Raw genomic sequence first — 21967 nt, 5'->3', positions numbered from 1 at the left:
ATCCAAACCATAGCTGCCCCCTACGTCTCAATCACCTATCAAAACAAAAAAGGAACTGTTGCATGGATCTCAGACCAGCTACACCATGGTCTCAGCAGTGAGAGCTGCAGCTACCACAGCTATAGCTATGGCAAATAACACGCAGACCACAGCACCGAGATTGCTCTAGCTTACAGACCAACGGGTGCATATCAGGAAGGAACACACTCCTTCCCTGAGTCCTGCTGGATTCCAGGCACAGCTACCATGTGGCCTGCGGAGGTTAGGAGAGGGGAGTTAGGGTAAAGATAGCCTGTAACCTGGGTTACAGTGGAGGAGCAGTGAATGGTGCATGCAATGTGGCTGTCGTTCCTGTGAGATAACTGAGGGGCCATTCCCGCCTTATCTGTCCAGTCCTTGGCATGGTTCCAGAGAAAAGCACACATTCACTTTTTGATGAAAGGGCAGGAGGAGGCAGCACTACCCTTATCCCTTCCCTCCTCCTGGAGACAAAAAACAGCCTGAAGCTGTGGTGAGCAGGCCACAGTCAGGATAAAACATCAACAGAGGGTGCCAAAGACGAAAAGGAGGCTGGTTCCCGCAGGCCCTACTCAAGGAGTAATCATTCGCCTTAGAGATCTTATTAGTGAAAAAGATAAACTGTAATCTGTCTAGGATCCAATCGTGAGCTCTCACTGCTTACAGCTTTCCGAATGCAAATGTTCTAGGCCCAGGAAGACTGCTGTCATCCATCCTCCGGGCTTGGTGCCTGGGCTGCACTAGCAGAACAAAGCCGAGTAACCAGAAGGGAGAGGTGAGTCCAGAGCACGGTGTCTGGAGCTGCAGACAGCCATCAGCAGGAGCAGGTGAGGAACACTAGTGCCAAGGGGACCCGGAGCCTGGAAGTACCAGCCTCTAACACAAAGGGAAGGAGCGATCTCTCCAGCCCCATACTTGGCAATGTCTGCCATCTTTCAGAATTTCCACACACCAAGCACAAGACTTGACTACAGCTGGGAACAAAAGATAAATATAAGAAAAACCATGGGCGACAGAAATCACAGCTGGGAAGACAAGAGGCAAAGGAAAAAGGAGCTCAGAGCCTTAAACATGGAAGGTACTGACCACAGCTGTTGAGACTCGAACAGACCTGCTAACAACATTAATGCAGCAAGACTATTACTATTAATCTACTAACGGACATAGCATTAGAAGCATCAAAGTGGCTCCTAAATTTGTAACTGTGCACCCATAGAAAAGTGCAGATCTCAGACCTCATCAGAGAAGTTTATTTGTGCTGTGAATAGTAACAGAGTTGCACAAGTAATCAAAGTGCAAAAAGTGTCAGCTGGGCAGTGGTGGTGCACGCCTTAATCCCAGCACTCGGGAGGCAGAGTAGACGGATCTCTGTGAGTTCGAGACCAGCCTGGTCTACAGAGTCCCAGGACAGCCAGGACTACAAAGAGAAACTCTGTCTCAAAACAAAACAAAACAACACACACACAAACAAAAACAAGTATCAGTGAAGTGAGTGCTTGGCCATAAAAGGGACATCTACATCACTAACTTCACTCAGAGACCACAGAGGAAGAGGAGGTGATGTGGGAGGTCCTTCTGTGTATGTGCTGCTTTTATTGGATAATGAATAAAGCTGTTTTGGCCAATGGCTTAAAAGGATAAAGTCAGGTGGGGAAATCCTAACAGAGATATATAGCAAGAGTGGGCAGAGTCAAAGAGATGCCATGTAGCTGCCAAAGGAGACAGTCACCAGATCCTTACCAGTAAGCCACAGCCTCATGCCAATACACAGATTAATAGAAATGGGATAATTTAAGATGCAAGACTTAATTAATAAGCCTGAGATAATAGATCAAGCAGTGTTGTAATTAATATAGTTTCTGTGTGATTATTTGGGTCTGAGTGGACAGGAAACGTGTGAGCAGCCTCTGCCTACAAGGAGGTGGAAAGATTGTTAGAGCCAGAAGCCAGGGAGGACTTGAAAGAGACAGTGTCCTCTGGACATGACAGGGCTACTGCACTGATGAACTCACAACAGCTGTGGTTGCCTGCACACGACCTACACAAGACCAAACCACTCAACAAGACAGAATGGAGTAGGTGTGTGTGTGTTAACGGCTTCTGGGAGTGGGAGAGTCAATTTTCTTTAAGAGTATGGCCCCAGTTGATTGACAAAGATGGCCTCACACCATCTTTGTATGGGAGCAAGACAAACTGGATTCAGTGGGCTAATTAAAAAGAGCAGGGAGACAGGCAAGTAAGTGGTGGATGGGTCTGAGAGGAGGTCAGGGAGGAGTGGTGTGGTGAATATGATCAAAAGATATTACATAAAATTCCTAAAGAATTAATAAAACTGTATATTAAAAACATAGCCAAGGTCACAAACCACAGAGAAGTTAAATATGGCACTACAACTGAGCAGCAGAGAGAGACAGAGGCAGAAGCTGGCAACAAGGACCCGTCAGCTGAGAGGTTTCTCTTTCGAATGCACAACCAGACAAAAATAAACGTTAATTACAACTACCAGACTCTCCACTATCAGGCCTCCATCTGGTTCCTAATTCATTTCTTCCAACCATGTGGGGTTTGGAGATCAAAACACATGCTGTCGGGCTCGATGGTAAGCATCTTATCCACTGAGCCACCTCGCTTGCCCATCTACCCCCCCTTTTTTTTGCAACAGGGGTCTCCCTAACCCCTCCCCCCCCCCGGCTGGCTCTGAACCCGCCATGTAGTCCAGGCAGGCCTTGAACTTGCAACACCCCTGCTTTGGCCTCCTTGAGTTGCTGAAATCACAGGTTTGTACTGTTGGGCCTGCAGATCCTCTAATCCTTAAGGAGGAAGCCCCCAATGGCAGCTGTGCTTCTGGACTGTGTAAGAGCAGGAAGCTCGTGTACCAACAACCTAGGCTGTAAAGAGGCTGGCAGCGCCCCTGCCTGGGAAGGGAAAGCCAAGGGCTACTTTAGTCATCACAAATGTAATCTTTCAACTTTTAAAGGAGACATAATTATTTTAGTCAAAATTAAAGCACTTATTTTAAAGAACAGTGAAAGCAGAGAGACTTGAAGGCTTTCTTTAATTTTTCAAATTACAAAACCACATGATATAATAAAAAAATAAGAAAGGCTCTTGAGTGGCAGATACCCATTTCCTGGCTCTGATGGGAAGCGTCAGTCTGCTGCAGTAACTCATGCTTGCTGTTATGAAGCTGCCTTCTCCTTTACCTCCAGAATTCCTCTGAGAGAGACAAGTACACAGCAACCAAACCCCAGGGTCCCAGAGCAAGCACTACACCACCAGAAAACGAAAGCAGATAATCAACCCTTAAAATTTATGTCACTCATGTGTGTGTTTACATTTATTATTTGGGGGCTTCTGGTCCACCCAGCTACTTTTTGGTGTTATAGTTAATCATTTTTACGCTTTTCTGCCCTCCCCCACACACTCCAGACATTTTCCCCAATTGGATCTTGGCTGCCACAAGGACAGGGAGGTTGTCATTCTCATCCAAGTGAAAACCAGAACAGCAGCAAAATACTTCATTCCAAAAACAGGCACAAACCAATTACTGAACAATTTCTATCAGTTCACATATTGCACAACGAAAAGTATCAACAAATATTGCAAATTTACAAAGAAAATGGCCAGCACAGAGATGGGAAGCGTGCTGGGTTAGGTCTTTAGTTACTGAAAACAAGCCGCACACAGCAGAGACGGGCCTGAGGTTCTGGTCTGCACCTCCCTAGTGCAGTGCTGGGACTACAGGCATGTGCCACCACACCTAGGTCAGAAGAGAACACACCAAGACGATAACCTAACAATTTATATACAATTGTTTCTCTATGTAAGAGTGAAATGACTAACCAACACTAAGGTATTAGCTGGGAGCCAATTTTATAAAATTCTAAAATTCTAATTTCCGCTGTTTATGCAAGAGACTGAACAATGGCCAATAATATTAAGTGTGAAAGAGAAATGCAAGCTCAGGCTACACTGCAATTATAAAGAGAATGAAGATAAAAGCTGAGCTGATTATGAAACACATGGCTTAACACGGCACCTCATTCCATGTACCACTGTTTCCTCTGTTTGATCTCCTTCATGATGAATGAGTCCACTCAAACTGGTTTCTTTTTTAAAAAAAACTTCTAAAAAATGATGTATGTAAGTTACTGTGCTGCACGTTAATGAAGTGAACAGTGTTTGTGGCTGATTAATCCTTGGCAACACACAGAGAACACACATGATCCTAACAGAGCAGCTTCACGGAGCTGCAAAGCACACACGTGGTCCTGACAGCAGCTCCACGGCACTGGAAAGCACACGCGTGGTCCTAACAGAGCAGCTCCACGGCGCTGCAAAGCACACGCATGGTCCTAACAGAGCAGCTCCACGGCGCTGCAAAGCACACGCGTGGTCCTGACAGAGCAGCACCAGGGCACTGGAAAACAGGCTTTTGTAGGGTGCTCGAGCTGCAATCGTGCCTTTGCTGGAAGAGGGCAGGTTCCTGACCACTCTGATTTCATTAACTAGCCGGGATGGGCTGACCGCTTCTTACAGCTCAGGAACAGGCAGACTACTTGGTAGTCAGGCAGGAGGAGTCTTTGGTACCTTTTTTGACACTATAAATTAAAACAAAATTCTTTACATATTTTTACTTGGAATCTACAGACACAAAGTGCCTCTTGGCACTGGGGTATTCACTGCTGGTGAGCTGGCCTGGCCTGGCCAAACCTGATGAGATGGCGGCTAACAAACCTCCTAAGAGGCCTGGGAGCACCGCTATGGCTCTCAGTTACACTCTGAAGGGGAAAGGGCATTATTTTATCAGTCACTTCTACACAGGGCTAAATTCACACATATAACATATTAAACAGTAGATATGTTAACCTTAAGTTTCACTAAAGAGAATTTCAAATTCTGTTGCTGACTCCCTCGGTACTCTCCTCTGACGAAATGCAAAAAACATAACAAACACGTTGAAACTGAATAAATCCAAAAAGGCTCGAGGAAACATACTGAAGGCGATTTTTTTGTTCTTGGATTGAGAACTTCCTGTGCTGCAACCAATCAGAACTCATGAGCCCCCAGAGGCAGAGCCTTTCACTAGCGCCTCTGTGCAGCCCACTGGATAGAGGCCTCTTAATTGAAACTGCCTCTTCAATTTCTCTTTAGAACTCACTGTTTAATTTAACCATCAAATATTAATTAAAACAACCGGGCAAAACATCACTTCATTATCCAAGCAGCTCCCAGACTCCAATTCCCAACAATGGACCTACCTAGCAGCTGCTTTGGTTTTACCATTTAGTTGCTTGGGTTAAAAGACATAAAACTTAAAGGGAGGGAAAGGAACAATAGCCAAGGACACCTGCGGAAACGAAGACTAGAATGGAAGAAACGAGCCTGATTTTCAACACTAGCTTCAGGGGAAAACCACTGACGTACAGATCTACCCTATTAATATCACCCTAACATTCAGATTAAAATGGCACGCACATTGGGCATAAGAAGCACCTCCCCAGCTCTCAGCCAACGTCCCACCTCAGCCTTAACAGTGAGTCTTCTGTCACACAAAGACCCAGATTCCCAGTTTCCTACAGCACCTTATCCACACAGGCTCAAACATGCCTGCACACCCCCACATGCACGTCCACGCATGCACACATGCACTCACAGTGCTGGCCTTTGATTACCTCACCTCCAGCTCTTGCTCCCGCTGCAGTGCAAACTGCTTGAAGGACTTCACGATGAGGCCAGCATTGGAGCAGTCGTAGACAAAGATGGATGGGCTACCCATCCATGTCTGCAGGTCATATATGGACAGAGGGATGTACTGCGTGTAGTTCTGGAAAACAAGCACAGGTCACATGGTTATGCGGACATTTCAAGAGCCCCGGCTGCTGACTAGCACCTGACATGGGAGGAAGCAGGGCAGTGTCTAGTTGTGAGCAGCCACTCCTCACTATATATATATAGAGAGAGAGAGAAAAGCACACACCGAGTTTCACTTCCACAGCTGTGACATCTTACTCCAGCAATACCACAGGGCAGGAGCTGTTCGCGCCATGCCAGCAGCCTTTATACTCTGGATTCAACAGCTCCCGCCCAGAGACAGTGAATGGGAACTCACCCACTCTGGAAGCCCTTCCTCCCATCCCCCAGCCACGGCATCTGCGCGACCCTGAGATGATCATACAACAGTGACATACTGACACGAAGTGACTGAGGGGTACTGTTTACCTGACTGCTAGTAGGTGACAGGAGAGAAAATTCTAGTCTAATGAAAGGCTTAAAAGCCTCTTTTAAGCCAATGTTTTAAGGCAATTATTTCAAAACAAAACAAACCAACACGACGACAAAAAAACTACCCTGTAGTTACTCACCCTTGCTTGGACATCAACAGTTAAGTGGTGAACCAGACAGTTGGTTCCTAGCAGCTAAGCCACAAACACTAACTCTGGAGTTAACTACAGTTAACACAAGACAAGACAGCCAAATAAGGCCTGCAGAGAAGGAGTGTCCAGGGCCAGCAGGAGCTTGCCCCACACAACAGAGAGCCAGGCACAGCCTTCTCCCAAGGACAACACGAGTGCTGCCAGCTCTGGCGAGGAGCACTCCATCCAGGCTCTGGCTCTTCCTCCTGTCACGCTGTCCTCATTTGGCAGATTGTTTACAATCACAGGACTCTGAGAGAACACCTGGAAATGCTCTCTCTAAATAAACACTCCCCGAAGGATTCTAAAGACACCGGTTCCTGCCAATGGCTCTATACAGCAATGCCAGCCCCATCAAGATGCCCGAGGGGCTTTTCCTCTAATGGAATTTGACAAGCTGATTCTGAAGTAAGTGCAGAAGAGAAACGGCACAAAATTAGGGGGAAAGAGTTTAATAAAGAATAATGAATAGAGATTTGCACTAGCAGATATTAGATAGGCTATAAATTTATGTAATTACAGGCTGGTATTAGTGAGGGCGAGACAAACAAATCAACAGAGAGAAGGCCCAGAAATAGACCCACATATATAACTGTAATGAAACAGAGAGAATGAATGATTCGATGGGTAATGCTGGAATCTAACTAACCATCTGATATTGCCCCACACACGCTGTACCCAAAAAAGCAGCGAGAATTTAAAAGTGTAAAAGCAGAATATTTTTATTTACTGAGATGTAAGAAAAACCATCTTAAACAAGTCACAAAATCTAGAGGTTTGAAAGAAACAGGAGATATAAACACACACTTTGACTGGCAGCTTTGGGAGAAGGAGTCACAACAGAGCTGACAAGAAATTTATGTTTAGAAGGTGTGTGTGAGCTTTTGCTGCAGACAAGCAATGGTCAGGTGAATGAGATGCACAGCAAATGGAGTAACAAGAAACATCAATGGCGATGAGTGGGGAAGCAAGCTGTGCAGCATCAACTGAATGACAGCCAAAGGGAGTCACTCTACCTACCCACCCACCTACACAATTCTATCCGCTTTTCTTCAGTAGAATTGAAAGAAAGATAAAAGCTAAATGATGCTTCATAATGACAAAGATATGTTTAACTCAATGCTGGTGGGAGCAGAAATTAATCAAAAAACTTTGGAAGACAATTAGTCAGTACTGATCAAATTTAAAATCTCCATCGCTGGGTGGTGGCGGCACATGTCTTAATCCCAGCACTTGGGGAGGCAGAGGCAGGGGGATCTCTGTGAGTTTAAGGCCAGCCTGGTCTACAGAGTGAGTTCCAGGACAGTCAGTTCTACACAGAGAAACCCTGTCTCAAAAACAAAAACAAAGACACAAAAAAGCCCCACCTTTTATCAGCTTCCACATGTCCCTACAGAAACTCCAGCATTTCCACAAACACTAGTGACGCTGTGACCCACTATGGCCTGAGAGCTATCTTCAGCCCTTCCATTGTGCAGGAGAACCTTGGGTGAGGACATGTCAGCTTCTTTTGCTGCTAAGACCAGAACCTGGCCAAGAACATGTGACTAGAGCTACATCCCACATCCCAATTACAAGTGTTGTCCTCAATGCTCACCTTGGGACGTGGATCCTGGCCAGTCTCTGGTCACACATAGGACAGCAGTCAAGGGAGGACAGAGCCCATGCACCAAATGGCCCACAGAGACAAATAAAATTCTACTTATACTTCATAAACCCTCAAATGAAGAAGTTTAACTTGCAGCTCACCTGGATCCTCACAGAGTTCACACAAAACAATCAACAGACACGCTGGACAGGGAGGAGGGCTGGTGGTCTGTGGCAGGAGGACTGCACGTGCCCAGGAGCTTGAGAACAGGCTAGTCAGACACTAAGACCAGGTTTCACAAAAACAAATGAACCAGACACAAGCAGAGGCAGAATGGAGCTCATTCTTCCACACTCTAGAGTGCTGCGCCTCACTGTAAGCTGAATTTGTTCTTATAAAGAATCATGTGGAAAGGTATGGGTAGCTTCCTAATGATTTTTGAAATGTAAATTTTAAAATACCATACACACACCTACTCATAAAACATGACCCTGGTTTATGTGCCAAAAAAGAGCGTGGGCGTGAAACAGCCCTGCCGTGCACACCACGACGATGAAGGAATTCCATGCGCTCTGCGACAGGGACGGCACATCACAGCTGCTGCCCCTTCTAGGTAACGCCCTCCTGCTGCTGGGAGGGGAAGGGGGCATGTTCTAGGATGGCAGTGACAAGCCTCAAGGCCCTCTCGGGCTGCAGTGTATGAGCAAGGCTTCATCTGTGGTGCAGCAAAGGTCTCCCCAGCTCTCCCAGGCTGGGGGCCAAAAGTCACAGCCTGTAACGTGCAGAGCCCAACACCAGCAGCGAGAAGGTGGCAGCCTGCAATCAGCTGTTTGCGCACATCCTACACACCCCAGGCCCCAACAGGAAGGGGATGCAGCTCAGAGTCTGGACAGCTGCTGATGTCATCCATACTGTGTTACGGGTGTGAGCCCACAGGACGCACACGCAGCAAACAAGCATGAAATAAAGTAAGTCTGCTTTTTACATTTGCAAAGTTACATTTAGATTTTTAAATCACCAAGTTAATTAGTGTTGACTTATTAAAATAATGAAGGCCAGATGCATTAGAAAAACCCTTAAGAACTGCCCCTTTCCTCTTTACTGATCTAACACAAGGTATAGGCGACCACCCTAGCAGATCCTAAGAGCCTTCTCTATTTGCTGGTACTCACCCATAAGGTAGCATGGCAAAGAGCCCAAGGACTTCTACATTGGTCTTGGCCCTATACTGATGGAGGAAGGTCATTGGTTAAAAAATAAAGAAACTGCCTTGGCTCATTTTATTGGTTAGAACATAGGTGGGTGGAGTAAACAGAACAGAATGCTGGGAGGAAGAGGGAGTGAGCTCAGAGACGCCATGCTCCCCTCTCCCGGGCAGACACGATAGCTTTGCTCTCTGGAGGCAGATGCATGCAATGAAGCAAGCCGCCAGGTCAGACATGCTCAATCTTTCCTGGTAAGACCGGTGCTACACAGTTTATTAGAGATGGGTTGATCGGGATATCAGAATTAGCCAGTAAGGGCTAAAGCTAATGGGCCAAGCAGTGTTTAAATGAATATAGTCTGTGTGTTGTTATTTCGGAGCATAAGCTAGCCAGGCGGCGGGGGTGCTGGAGACGCACGCAGCCCCGCCGCTCATATTACTACACTATACCTTTAGTTACGAGGGACTTTCTTTCATTGCATTCCGTCCCTGTAGATGTCTCCCAGAGTGGATGCCTTAAGTACATCAACATGCCTCTCTAGAGACGGGTTACACGATAGGGAGAAGGCCCTGAAACCTGTCTAAAAGGGGACTGCTCTATGGTCACTTGCCACGGTGACTTCTCCACCTCCATCCAGTGCCACCACTGTGTACTTGTGCCACACACAGTAAGCGTCTCTCGCTTTAAACACCCAGGCCAGAATCACTTAGTCCTCACCATCTGAAGGATCTCCAGATGTTGCCAAACACCCCTAAGGAAAACCTCCCTGGCTGCAAGGGGAGACAGTTTCATTAGAACCATTAGCTGCATGGTTTAGTGAGACGACAGATTCAGAAGGCTGTGATCCCCCAGGGAAGTAGAACCCACTGTATTAAATCACCATGAAGAGAATGACCTTTGAGAGCTAATCCTCACTAACAAGCAAATGGGGCTTCCAGTACCTGTCCTGGAAAGATCACCAGGGGTTTGTCAAGCTCCAGGCCAGAATTAAGGCACTGGAAACTGTCCAAGTGCAGTTTTGAACACAGCCTCAGCACCCAGGGGAACAAAAATCAGAGGCGCCACATGCTTGTTGGGAACATGCCTCTGCTCCTAGAGCACTCCCACGGCAGGGGGGCACAGTCCAGCATTCAGAAGCCCTAGGCACAGCAAAGCTGGGACCCAGCCAGGGGCTGAGAGCAGAAGGCCGGCTCCACATCTACCTAGACTGAGAGCAGAGAAGCCCAAATCAAAGAGCCAGAAATGGGTTTACATACGTATTCACTAAAATCCACTTTCGCAGACAAGTGTATTGATTGGCACATGCCTTTAATCCCAGTGATCTCTGTGAGTTCGAGGCCAGCATGGTCTACAGAGCTAGTTCCAGGACAGCTAGAGAGATACAGAGAAAACTTGTCTTGGAAAAAACAAATCCACTTTCTTTGAAAGATTATAATTGAACATGGCAGGAGGGAGTCCACTTGCTTTATCAGACTATGGCTGCAGACTGTGTCAACCACAGCAGCCATGGCTGGTGAAACCTTCCCACGAGAGCCAGGGGATCACCAGGAAATGCATGCACTGCATCAGCGGTAAGACTTCTGGGAAGAGTGACGTTCTGACCACAACTGTGGAACAGATGGCAATGCCAAACACCTCCTACGCCTGGCACTGCCACAACACTCAGCACAGAAGGCAAAGGTGACCAACAGGCCACCAAGAAGTGGGATGACAGAGAAGGCAGGGGATGGAGCAGTGTGAACTGCGTGTCCTAAGTAGGACAACACAGCGCATCGCATCCCTACCACTGTACCCTGGACAGGCAAACCTGGTCACATGGGGAGCGATGGCTCTGACATACAGGAAAGAAGTGCCATCAAGACTCCTAGGGAGTGCTGGGCCGACAGGTGCCACTGGCCCACAAGCTTCTGAGATATGGCTGCTGGAATAGGTACATCCCACCACGACACACTTCCCGAAACTTCTACCAGGTATGGCTATGGACAGTGGTGTACAGAGGATGCTCTCCCAGGCTTGGTCACAGCATCAAGCCTCAGAAACACCATCACAACTGCCACCATCGACTTTTTCACACGGCTGAATGGCATCAGTGTCATAATGGCAGAAGCAGTTATGGGGCAGGGGGCGTGGTGAGCTTCCGCCTGACACAAATCAGCCCAGACAGCAGGTGACTCACATGGCCAGCTGCAGCCTCTGTTCACCTCTTTCCCATGTGCTCTCTTCTACCCTTTGTTCCTTTCCTCCTTCCTCCCCTGGTTCCCGAGTCCGCCAGTCAACAGTTCTCGCTCTCAGCAGACAGGATCTCCCATACAGTCCCTTTCCTCATGCTTCACTACGCCAGGGAACAGGTGATAAATTTACAAGCAGAGCTGCTTCCTCCTGCAATAGCAACCACTCCGCAGCCGTCTGTATCTTCAAGCATCACTGCATCAGCTAACAGCATCCTCCAATCCCATGTTCTTTTCAATTGTTGCAAAATTCACACTATACAATAAAGAGCATAGATCATTCAAGAACATTAGCAGAATTCTTGCAACTCAGCCTGCTCCAGCCCCAAGTACCCCATTCCCCATTTGCTTGCTAAAGTTTGGATTCTTCACACAAGTGCAGAAATACAGGCTAGCAAAGGTTAGCCCTTGCAAAACTCTACCCAACTCTAGCCACCACAAACACCTAGAGCACTGACACCCAACTGTGATAAACACACCAAGAGCACACATCTTGGCTTCTAAGTACAATTCTTGGGTGGACCTAGGTTCTGTATGGAAACGTCTAACACCAGGGTTGATTACAGCATGAGGAGCTGTAAAGAGGGTACTCAAAGAATGAGGAACATATCAAAAAGACTGCATGTGGTGTACTGTGAGAATCAAAGTATCTTAAACTAATCAGAAGAGAGGAAGAGGGCAGTGGTGGCGCATGCCTTTAATCCCAGCAATCAGGAGGCAGAGGCAGGCCGATCTCTGTGAGTCTGAGGCCAGCCTGGTCTACAAGAGTGAGTTCCAGGACAGGCTCCAAAGCAACAGAGAAACCCTGTCTCAAAAACAAAACAAAAGAACCCAAAAACACCCCCCCCCAAACAAAACAAAGGAAGGGATGGCAAGGAAAACACTGCACAGCCTACCAGATACTAGAGCCATCTTGATGCTGGTGGCCAAAGACAGAATAATTTTTGTAATAGAAAATCGTATTATTAAATCATAACACACACAAAAACAAAATATGTGGGGGCTGGAGAGATGGCTCATCTGTTAAAAGCACTGGCTGCTCTTCCAGAGGACCCAGAGTTCAATTCCCAGCACCTACATGGCAGCTCATAGCTGTCTGTAACTCCAGTTTCAGGGGATCTCACACCTTCACACCAATGCACATAAAATAAACTTAAATTATTAAAATAAAATATGTATAAGCCCACTACTAACCAACTGTGAGAGAAATGAAAAGCAGATGAGGCCAACTAACAGCTTGAAGACCAGAGGCGGTGGTGTCCCTGCTGGAGTGCAGAAGAGGAGCAGGACACTACTTAAGGACAGGCAGCATGTTCAGGGACGGCTTCAAAGCGTCTCTGTGGTGTCCACTGGTGACCAGAAGAAACCAAAGCATCAACTAGCCAAGCCACGCGGTGGCACTGCCAGCCAGAAGGTCAACTTTCAGGAGCTGCTTCTCTCCTCCCCTGTCAGTCTCCTACTGACCGTCCTTAGGACATCATGGCTGACCACAAGCACACCGACACACAGATTGTTCTTACCCACCCCCGGCAGAATATTGTTTATTTTACCCTTTAAATGTAACTTCACCCAACACCATGTGTGCTCATGGAACACAGAGTAGCATTTCAACAACTGTGTATAGTATGTGGCTATCAGTCACTACACTAACTCATCCGTCATCCCAGTCCTCTTTGTGAAGAAACATTAAAACCTCCCCCATGCTGTGTGATAAATTCACTGACCTGCTGTGTGCTCAGAGATATCAGAAGTCACTTCCTGGCTATCCCTGTCCCTTCTCCTCCCCTCCACCCCCGCTCTAGATCACAGCTCTGTTGTGGGAGCGCAGGGCACCAGCCTCTCTGTGCTGGATGTCAGGCTGCACTCGGAGCTACTGGCAAGCGACAGGCCTCCCATCTCTGAGCAGCTCCTCCTTCCCTGAAATTTCTGGCAGTTACTCATTTCGTGTTGCTCATAAATGACCTTCTCCTACCTCAGACTAGGACCTACTCACTGACCAATTGCCAGTGGGTCCTAAGAGGGACAGCAGGGTTACCGACGCACATCTCCTCTCCAGCGCTGTCAGAGCTGGGTTCCATAGCAGTCAGAATGTGCTCCCTGCCCCAAACTGTCACCAGAGGGTCTCCACTACACAGGACAAACAAGGACCACACAGTTGTCACCTCACAGGCCGAGCCTGGAGCTGAAGGCAGACCCTTTTCCATCAACGCAGGCTCAGACCACCCTAGACTCTGACTGAGCCTTGCTCACCACCGGTCCTGGTCTCACTTGAGATTGTTACATCATCTGCGGCCTTTGTAAGAATGAAAACGCCGATCCACTGCAGAAAATGGACTGCTACAATCCACAAGCAAGCAGACATTTCTTTTTTATTATTATTAATGACTGGTCTATCTGCATGCACAGAAGAGGACACAAGATCCCAGCATAGATGGTTGTGAGCCACAATGTGGTTGCTGGGAATTGAATTCAGGACCTCTAGAAGAGCAGTCAGTGCTCTTAACCTCTGAGCCACCTCTCAAGTTCCCAAACAGATATTTCTTAAACATGAAACATTTACTTAAAGAAAATACCTAGCTATAGAATACCTAGCTATAGAATGCCCAATTTATTTTTTAATGTGTTAGGTTTTTTGTCTGCACGTCAATGTGTGTGTGGAGTACCCACAGAGGGCAGAAGAGGTTGTCAGATCCCCTGAAAACAGAGTTACAAGCCATTGTCAGCCATTATGTTGGTGCTGGGAATCAAACCTGGGTTTTCTGAAGAGCAGTCAGTACTCTTAACCATTGGGCCATCATCTCTCCAGCCCCAGAAAGCTCCAATCTCTAAGCAGCAGTTGAAGTGGGATTCCCAGGTGCTTCCTTTGGCATGTGCATGAGAACATGTGTTAGGCAGCCTGCAGATGGCCAGGAGGCTGGTCCAGAGTCTAGTCAGCTGACAGTCTTACACAGTACAGTGAAGACTCCATGGATCGACACAAATACACGCACTTCTGTTTGTCTTGCTCCTTTTCATTTTTTTTAAACATTCAGTACAAATATACTGACAGAAGGATTCTTTATAAAGAAAATAAAAGTAGTCGGGCAATGGTGGTGCCCGCCTTTGGTGCCAGCACTCGGGAGGCAGAGATAGGCATAAAGGAGAATGCAAAAGGCAAATCATCTAAGACATGAGTGATGCCATCATTCATTAAAACGAACAAAAGTAATCAGGAGGGGAAAGTGTAGACCCACAGCCCCACGTGACCGAGATGCACAGCGGGAAGGCCAGCTGCAACAGCGAGCAAATGCGAGGGAGGAGGACGCAAAGTGGAAAGGGGTGGGAAGTGAGGGTCCACCTGCCGGAAACAAGGGGAGACTGTGAAGCAGGCTGCATCACCCAGGCTCTACCCAACCCCCAGCTCCCTCCACACAGCCAGGAATACTGCATCAAGTGTCTCACAAAGGTCGTTTTTAGTGGCTCTAGAAACAGCTTTATTAAAAAGCTGTTAAAATGTGAGTGAAGGTAAGTATACCTTTCAGCACCAGGAAATTTCTTTATAAATTTATAAAGAAGAGAAAATGCTGATGTTTCCCAGGCTTTCTCTAAAGAAACAGACATTTATTTATTTGCTTTTTGAGGCAGGGTTTCTCTGTGTAACAGCCCTGGCTGTCCTGGAACTCACTCTGTAGACCAGGCTAGCCTTGAACTCACAGAGATCCACCTGCCTCTGCCTCCTGAGTGCTGGGATTAAAGGCGCATTACCTTCAGGCAAGAAGCAGAATTTTTGCTATAGACTTTCTGTTACTGTAAGCAAATGCAAGAATGGTCAACCTCACAATAAGATTCAGGCTTTTATCTTGACTCTTCTGCATTACCTCAAAGTAACAATTTCAACAAATGATAATGGTATCTGGTGTGGGTGATAGAATTACAAAAGTTACAAATAAATTTTCTCCAACAAATGCATATTTTAAAACCTATATGATCAGTCAGGGGCAGTGGTGGTGCACATTTTTAATCCCAGCACTCAGGAGCCAGAGGCAGGTGGACATCTGTAGGGGTATGTCACTCGTAGTTTAATAAATAAAACCTGCCTGAGAATCAGAAAAGCAATGGCCACCCTTACAGACCAGGCAGCAACAACACACACCTTTAATCCCAGTAGCCACACTAGTTTGCCATAGAAACCAGGCGATAGAGGTATACACCCTTAATCCCAGAAACAGAGAGGATTATAAAATGGGAGGAAACAGCTCTAGGTCAGTTCATTCTGAGATTCCTGGAGGCAGGATCGCCAATTTGGGCTGAGGTAAAGGTAAGAGCCAGTGGCTGTCTGTTTTGCTTTTCAAACCTTCAGGTTGAACCCCAATTTCTCTGAGTTTTTATTAATTGTGCTTCATTTGGTGCCCAGAGTGGGGCATGCTCTACCAGCTGAGCCAGCCAGGCTATGCACTGTTTATTGAGTTAATGTGAGTGACAGATCTTTACAGTGTACAAGAGCGTCACCCCACAGCGTGGGTCTCTGAGTTCAAGGCCAGTCTAGTTCAGCCAGGGCTACACAAAAAAGCCTGTATCAAAACAAAAACAAAACAAAAAACACCTCTCTGATCTGATCTGTCTTTCAACAGAAGCAGTAGCTACCTATCTGCTCCATCCAGAGGAGCAGCATCTATTTACCCGATAGAGACAATGTCATGTAAAAATCTAACATACAAACTATATGTGCTTGTGTCTGTATGTGCGTGTGTGTTTGTGTAATCTTGAGAACAGTATCTGTAGCTGCTCGTGGAGTGTACGGTCCCTTACCTATGAGAAAGGAAAGGCAAAGGCAATGATAACAACAAAAAATGCAAACGCCCTCAGCATTAAGGACTCTAAGGCCCTGAAGTTCAGTGTGGAAGTCACTGACAGCCACTTGTGCCTTACAAGTATCACTTCACGATACCCAGCATCTCTGGGCCATCCTCACCTGCGGCTGGCTCCTGAGCATCCAGGAACAGTCGGAGAGTCCCAGCTATTGAGAGCTTTCCCTGAAAACTTATCAGTTTCCCTGTCAAAGTCCCAAAGTCCAGACTGATGGGAACTGTATCTCACTGCATCGTTGGGTGGTCCCTCCCCAGCCTTCTCCACATTTAACTCTTGCTTCTCCTCCCTCTCTGGCTTAGTGTTTTCTGCAGCCATGACGAAATGTGATCAGTTGGGCAATGGATGAAGAAATGGACTTCTCACAGCTCGAGGGTGCTGGTGTGCTGGCACTTGCCGAGGCTTCTTCCTGCTTATAAAATCATATGTGCTCACACAGGGGCCCCCTTACTTTTGTTCCACAGACCCCATTACATCTCTGTGGATCTTCCCGATCCCCAGATCTCACCCTCTTCCCTCAGGCCATTTGCTGGGGACCCAATACCACCTGTCCAACTTCTCCTAAGTACACGCTCACAGCCCAGGCCCACGTCATACCCAGGCAGAGATGGCCACCAGCCCCTGCTTCATCCTGGTCACAAGCAGGCCTTAGCTGCCTTCAGCTCGATCTGCAGCCTACCACACTGTACACCACTGCATCCTCAACACTCAGGTTCACCTTGGTGCCTGGACTTTAGTGTAACACTATGTCCTTTGCTGTCTCCCCAGAGGAGGGTGGGAGCTCAGAAGCCACCTGGCCACGCCCCTTCCCCAGCAACCTGTGAAGTCTCTTTTCTATCCTTTCTAATCCTTGCTATAGATCAGGTTCTTGCAGCTCAGAGTGCTCTGCTTCCTAACACTGCAAGCTGTGCTGTCCTCAGGGTCTAAGCAGACCTTTCTCTCCCAGCAGAGGGCTCCACTTGGCTGACTCACCTCCCGCAGGAGTCCCTAGGAAGGAGGGGAGCTCACTGCTTATGGCTGCTAAACTGGGCTCTGCTCCTCTTAGAGGGCCCATCTATCTTTCCCTGCATCACCCTGACTTATCACAACACAGTCAGCGGTTTTTCTTTAACTCGACTTAAAGACCAGTAACTAGCAGGAAATAGTCTTTGGTTTTAGGGTGGTCTCCAAGATGTCCAGAGCAGTCAGATACTGTGAGAGACACTGTGAAGAGCAGGTCCAGCCTCTGACAGCATTTCTGGTAGGATGCACAATCTGGATGTCAACAAAACAAACCTTTAAAGGTATCCTAAACTAGACATAAAGCCATGAAAAGTCCCGTGTTCAGGGCACTGAGAAAAGGTGAGCAGACAGCCTGCCCTCCAAGGTGAGGGGGCTCTAGCTCTGCAGGCAGGAAAGGCTCTTGGCTCTACGTTGCACAGCAAGGATCAAGAAACAGCTTCTGTCATGTTGGCCCTGTAGAGCAGACAAAAAGGTGTGCTGAGTGGGAAAAGGCTTTCTCTGCCGAGAAGACAAGACGGGTATTCAAAGAGCGCATGACTCTTCTCCCTGACGGTGCCGCATCTCATGGACTGCTGGTGGCTGTGCTGTGGGTGGTACTGCCCGACAGACCAGGAAGCCCAGGACAATCAGGCGCTGAACCTGACAGACCAGGAAGCCCAGGACAATCAAGCGCTGAACCTGACAGACCAGGAAGCCCAGGACAATCAAGTGCTGAACCTGATTTCCTGCAGAAGTCAAGGGACGAAGCAGGGGCAGATGACAGCGACTTACAGAGAAAAGTGGAGTTATGACAAATTTGATCCAAGTGTTTTAAATATAACCTTTCCCTACAGTGTATTGTTTATAATAGCACTAGCTTCGCTGGGGTACGTGGAATAGATTTGAAGGCAATAGGCCTGCATAGTATGACTGAGGTTTCATGTTATCTGGACCTAGACAAATACTAGTCTGTCTCTGGTGGACAATCACGTTTAAATAGAAAATCTATGAGAGGATCAATCAACAGGACAACACAGTAGAAAAAACAAAAAAGATATTTGCACCAGAGACTAATATGTTTTTATGACCAACTATACACTGACTAGTTCACCTAGATGTCAGGAAACGAGCCCTCTTAGATGCTAGGCACCTGGTGTCTAAGAACACAAAGACCTTGCTGCCATGGAGAACCAGATACACACAGAGGACCAAAGAGAAGTTACAGAAGACCGAAAGGAGACAGAGCTGGCATTTGGTACACTCAAGATCAGAAAGCACATGGCTGTCAAAATGACACCTGGTTAAGTTAGGGTTTGTCACACCTTCTGTCTCTGCTTTCTCCTGCAGTCCACCACAGTGCCCACACAATTGGGGGTTAGGGTTAAGGTTTTTTGGCATGGCCAGGCTGGTCTCAAACTTATCAACCTCTTGTCTCAGACTCCGGAGTGCTACAATTATAGGCACAGTTTACCACAACAGTGAGTGTGTTTACATGTGTTGGTGAGTGCTGTGGCACTGCTTAAACAGTCAGGGAGACCAATGGCTGCTCAGATCTTTCCATTCAAACCTTTCAAGTAGGAAAAACTATGTTCTACTTGGAATTTTCTTTCTGAAAAAGGTTTTTGGGTTTGTTTTTTTTGCTTTGTTTTGTTTTTGTTTGTTTGTTTTTTTAGACAGGGCCTCTCTGTATAACAGCTCTGGCTGTCCTGGAATTCGCTTGGTAGACCAGGGTGGCCTCGAACTCACAGAGATCAACCTGCCTCTGCCTCCTGAGTGCTGGGATTAAAGGTGTGTGCCACCACTGCCTGGCCTTTGAAAGGTTTTAACTATCAATCTTCAGCATCCATACACCCGGGTAGGTAGCAGGTGTATTTCCTTCTTCTTTTCTGTCCATTCTGATGTGTTTTCAGGCGATACTAAGTGTGGACACACACGATGCCTGCTTGTCATCAGGAGATGCCTCACTTCACCCCTAGTGGTTCTTCTCATGGTGAAGTGTACTTGGCGACTGTTAAGAGGACCACATGCTTGTATGAGTGACTCTCTACTTGGACCGGCCCTCAGCTACAGCCGCACCTCTGTGGATGGCACACTTCAACCTGCTCTTCTGATTCTGACACAAACTCACAAAGAAGCAAAGAACCTGAATCAGAACCTGGACACTCTGACTGCTCTGAACTCTTCAGGAATAAAAACAACACCCACTATTAATAAAGACAAGCCACAAACTGAAAATACTACAAAATGTTTCCCTGATGAAGGACTAATGTCTAAAACGTATGAGGAATTATTAAAGCTCAACAAGCCAAGTAGCTTCCTGTCTTTAAAGTGGGCAAGCCCAGGATGTGGAGCAGATGCTCAGCACACACAGGCTGTGCTTCCACAATGCAGGGTAAAACAGACCTGAACAGACATCTTAGCAAGGGAGACAACAGACCATGATCAGGCATATGAAGAAATGCTGAACACGTCAGGACTACTAGAAATTATAAACTCAACAGCAACAAGACTCCAGTACACATTTTGCAGAATGACTAAATTCCAGGATGTTGACAGTGTCAAGCAGACAATGAGAACCAAAGGTGTCTTCACTCAGTACTGGTGGGAAAGCAAAGGGCGCAGAGAGCTCGCAACAAAGTCTTGTAGAGCAAAGCCAAATATACTCTGACCATGTGCACCAGCAATCACGAACGAAAACGTAAGTCCATATCTAACGTTAGGAATCCCAACTCCTGAAGCAGAAGCGTAAAGACCCGTGAGTTCAAGGCCAGCTGGCTAGCGGGCAAGTGAGGCTGCTCTGAAAGGCCGCGTGCATACTGATGACACCTACTACAGCGCCTTCTAGAAAAGACAGAGCTAAAAGAGAGGGGAAAGGATGGGGAAGGAGAAAGGAAGAAGAAGAGAGCAGTGGAGAGGTGAAGCACGGGAACCTCTAGGACAGTGAACAGACTCTGCACGGCACCGACACTGGGGAACGGCAGACGCGTCTGTGAGAAGCACGGACTGCCCACCACCACTGGACCTTAACATAAAGCAGGACTGAGCTAGTAAGAGAGAACCACAGAGCCTCCACAATCCCGGCAACTGCAGACAAAGCCAGACTCTAAGAGCGGCTCCAGACAGCTCACTGTTGTCTGGTCAATAAAGCGTTCCACAAGCGAAGGCCTTCGTACGGCACTGAAGACTGGCCAGACTGCACTAACTTACCAGAGAAAGCCATGAAGTTAAAACTTCACTAAAAAAGCAGCCAAAGTCAGGAGGGAAAGTGGGGACCAGAAGGCTAGCACAGCGACAGAGGCCAGCCAGCCTGGAGAGTGGGCACAGGCGTGAGCCCTGGAAGATTCTGTGGGGTGGCTGGAGGGAGATACGAGTGTGGGCGCTGATGAAACCAGACTGTGGAACCGGTGGTGAGGCCCCGGCAACTGAACAATACTGTGCTTAGGTAGGAAGAGCCCATGCTACCAGTGTCATGAGGTCTAAAATGGAGTGTGCAGGGGACACCACGTCCCACAGAGCACACACAGCACATGTGCGGTGTCACTGTTCTGTCCCCCTTCTGGGACAGACAAAGGCACATGTGCCTCTCATTAGAGCAACTAAGAACAGAAAGCAAGCCTGTGTGCTTGGCCCCAAGAACGAGAGACACACACCACTACCACTACCTAGACAAACACAGTGGCAAGGGGTATTCTGAGCATCGAGTACCAACAAATTCAGAAGCTGTGTTGAAATGTGGAAAAGGTCAGAAGAAATGAACACCCGGTTCTAACCATGAAAACCAGAGCAGCAGCCAGAGACTTCACAACAATCCGGCCCTGGGCAGTCCAATGATTCAAGTCTTACAAATGCAGAAGGAAAATCCCCTATTTGTTTTCTCAGGCCACAGAGTATTGATTACTCAAGCCAGACAAAGACAAAAGTAAGAAAAATCTAGGAAGATCTCACCGGGGAGCACAGAAGCTGGGGAAAACTGATGTGTGAAGCAGATGACTGGGGACAAACAGGCCACCAAGAACAGGTGCTGTCACACAGCGCTGTGTCGGCTTCAGGAGAAAAAGCACTCTGCCAGTCTCAACAGAAACAATGACTCTAGCAGAGACAGCATCTCCGCAGAACTAAGAATGAAGCAAGCAGGACTATACCTTTTTAACCCAACACACAGCACAACAGATGCCTAGGAGCAACCAACACCGTCTCCTGATTCCTGAGTAGCAAAGTTCTTCAGCTGATAATAACTGTTTTCACCAGGCAGCGGTGCACAACTTTAATCCCAGCACTTGGGAGGCAGAAGCAGGAGGATCTCTTTGAGTTTGAGGTTAGCCTGGTCTACAAAGAGAATTCCAAGGACAGCCAGGCCCGTTACTCAGAAAAACCCAGTCTCAAAAAAAAAACACCAAAATGTTTCCATCCTCCCCTTTCCCACAAAAAGCCTCCTGCAGACCTCACAGGGACAAGGTATTCCTCACAGGGGAGACATGGTATCCCTATCACTGCTTGCTTCTCTCAGAGGCCAGCACTGCAAAACAAGTACAATTCATACAAGACACAAACCAGAGAAGGAGAAATAAAAACATCCATTTGCAAATGACATCATCTATCAGGAAAAGCAGCAGTACATTCGGACAAACTTTAGAATCTACTGAGTTTGGAAATCAGCCTTCCCATAAACCCCAGTAAAAAAAAAAA

The 21967-nt window shown here is 47.3% G+C and overlaps 1 protein-coding gene across 2 annotated transcripts in view; it reads right to left on the bottom strand.

The window, feature by feature from the left end:
* The window catches only part of Rptor (regulatory associated protein of MTOR complex 1), a 304700-nt gene that overhangs the window by 154791 nt on the left and 127942 nt on the right, over nucleotides 1-21967 (bottom strand). For both annotated transcript variants that reach the window (XM_005350837.2, XM_013347620.2), the window contains one exon: nucleotides 5699-5845. In XM_005350837.2, the coding sequence (XP_005350894.1) occupies nucleotides 5699-5845 (147 nt within the window). The remainder of the gene's footprint in view (nucleotides 1-5698; nucleotides 5846-21967) is intronic.

The sequence above is a fragment of the Microtus ochrogaster genome, chromosome 7 (assembly GCF_000317375.1).
Source record: "Microtus ochrogaster isolate Prairie Vole_2 chromosome 7, MicOch1.0, whole genome shotgun sequence".
NCBI lineage: Eukaryota > Metazoa > Chordata > Mammalia > Rodentia > Cricetidae > Microtus > Microtus ochrogaster.
The sequence above is the reverse complement of the archived record's forward strand: the minus strand, read 5'-3'. Positions and strand labels throughout refer to the sequence as shown.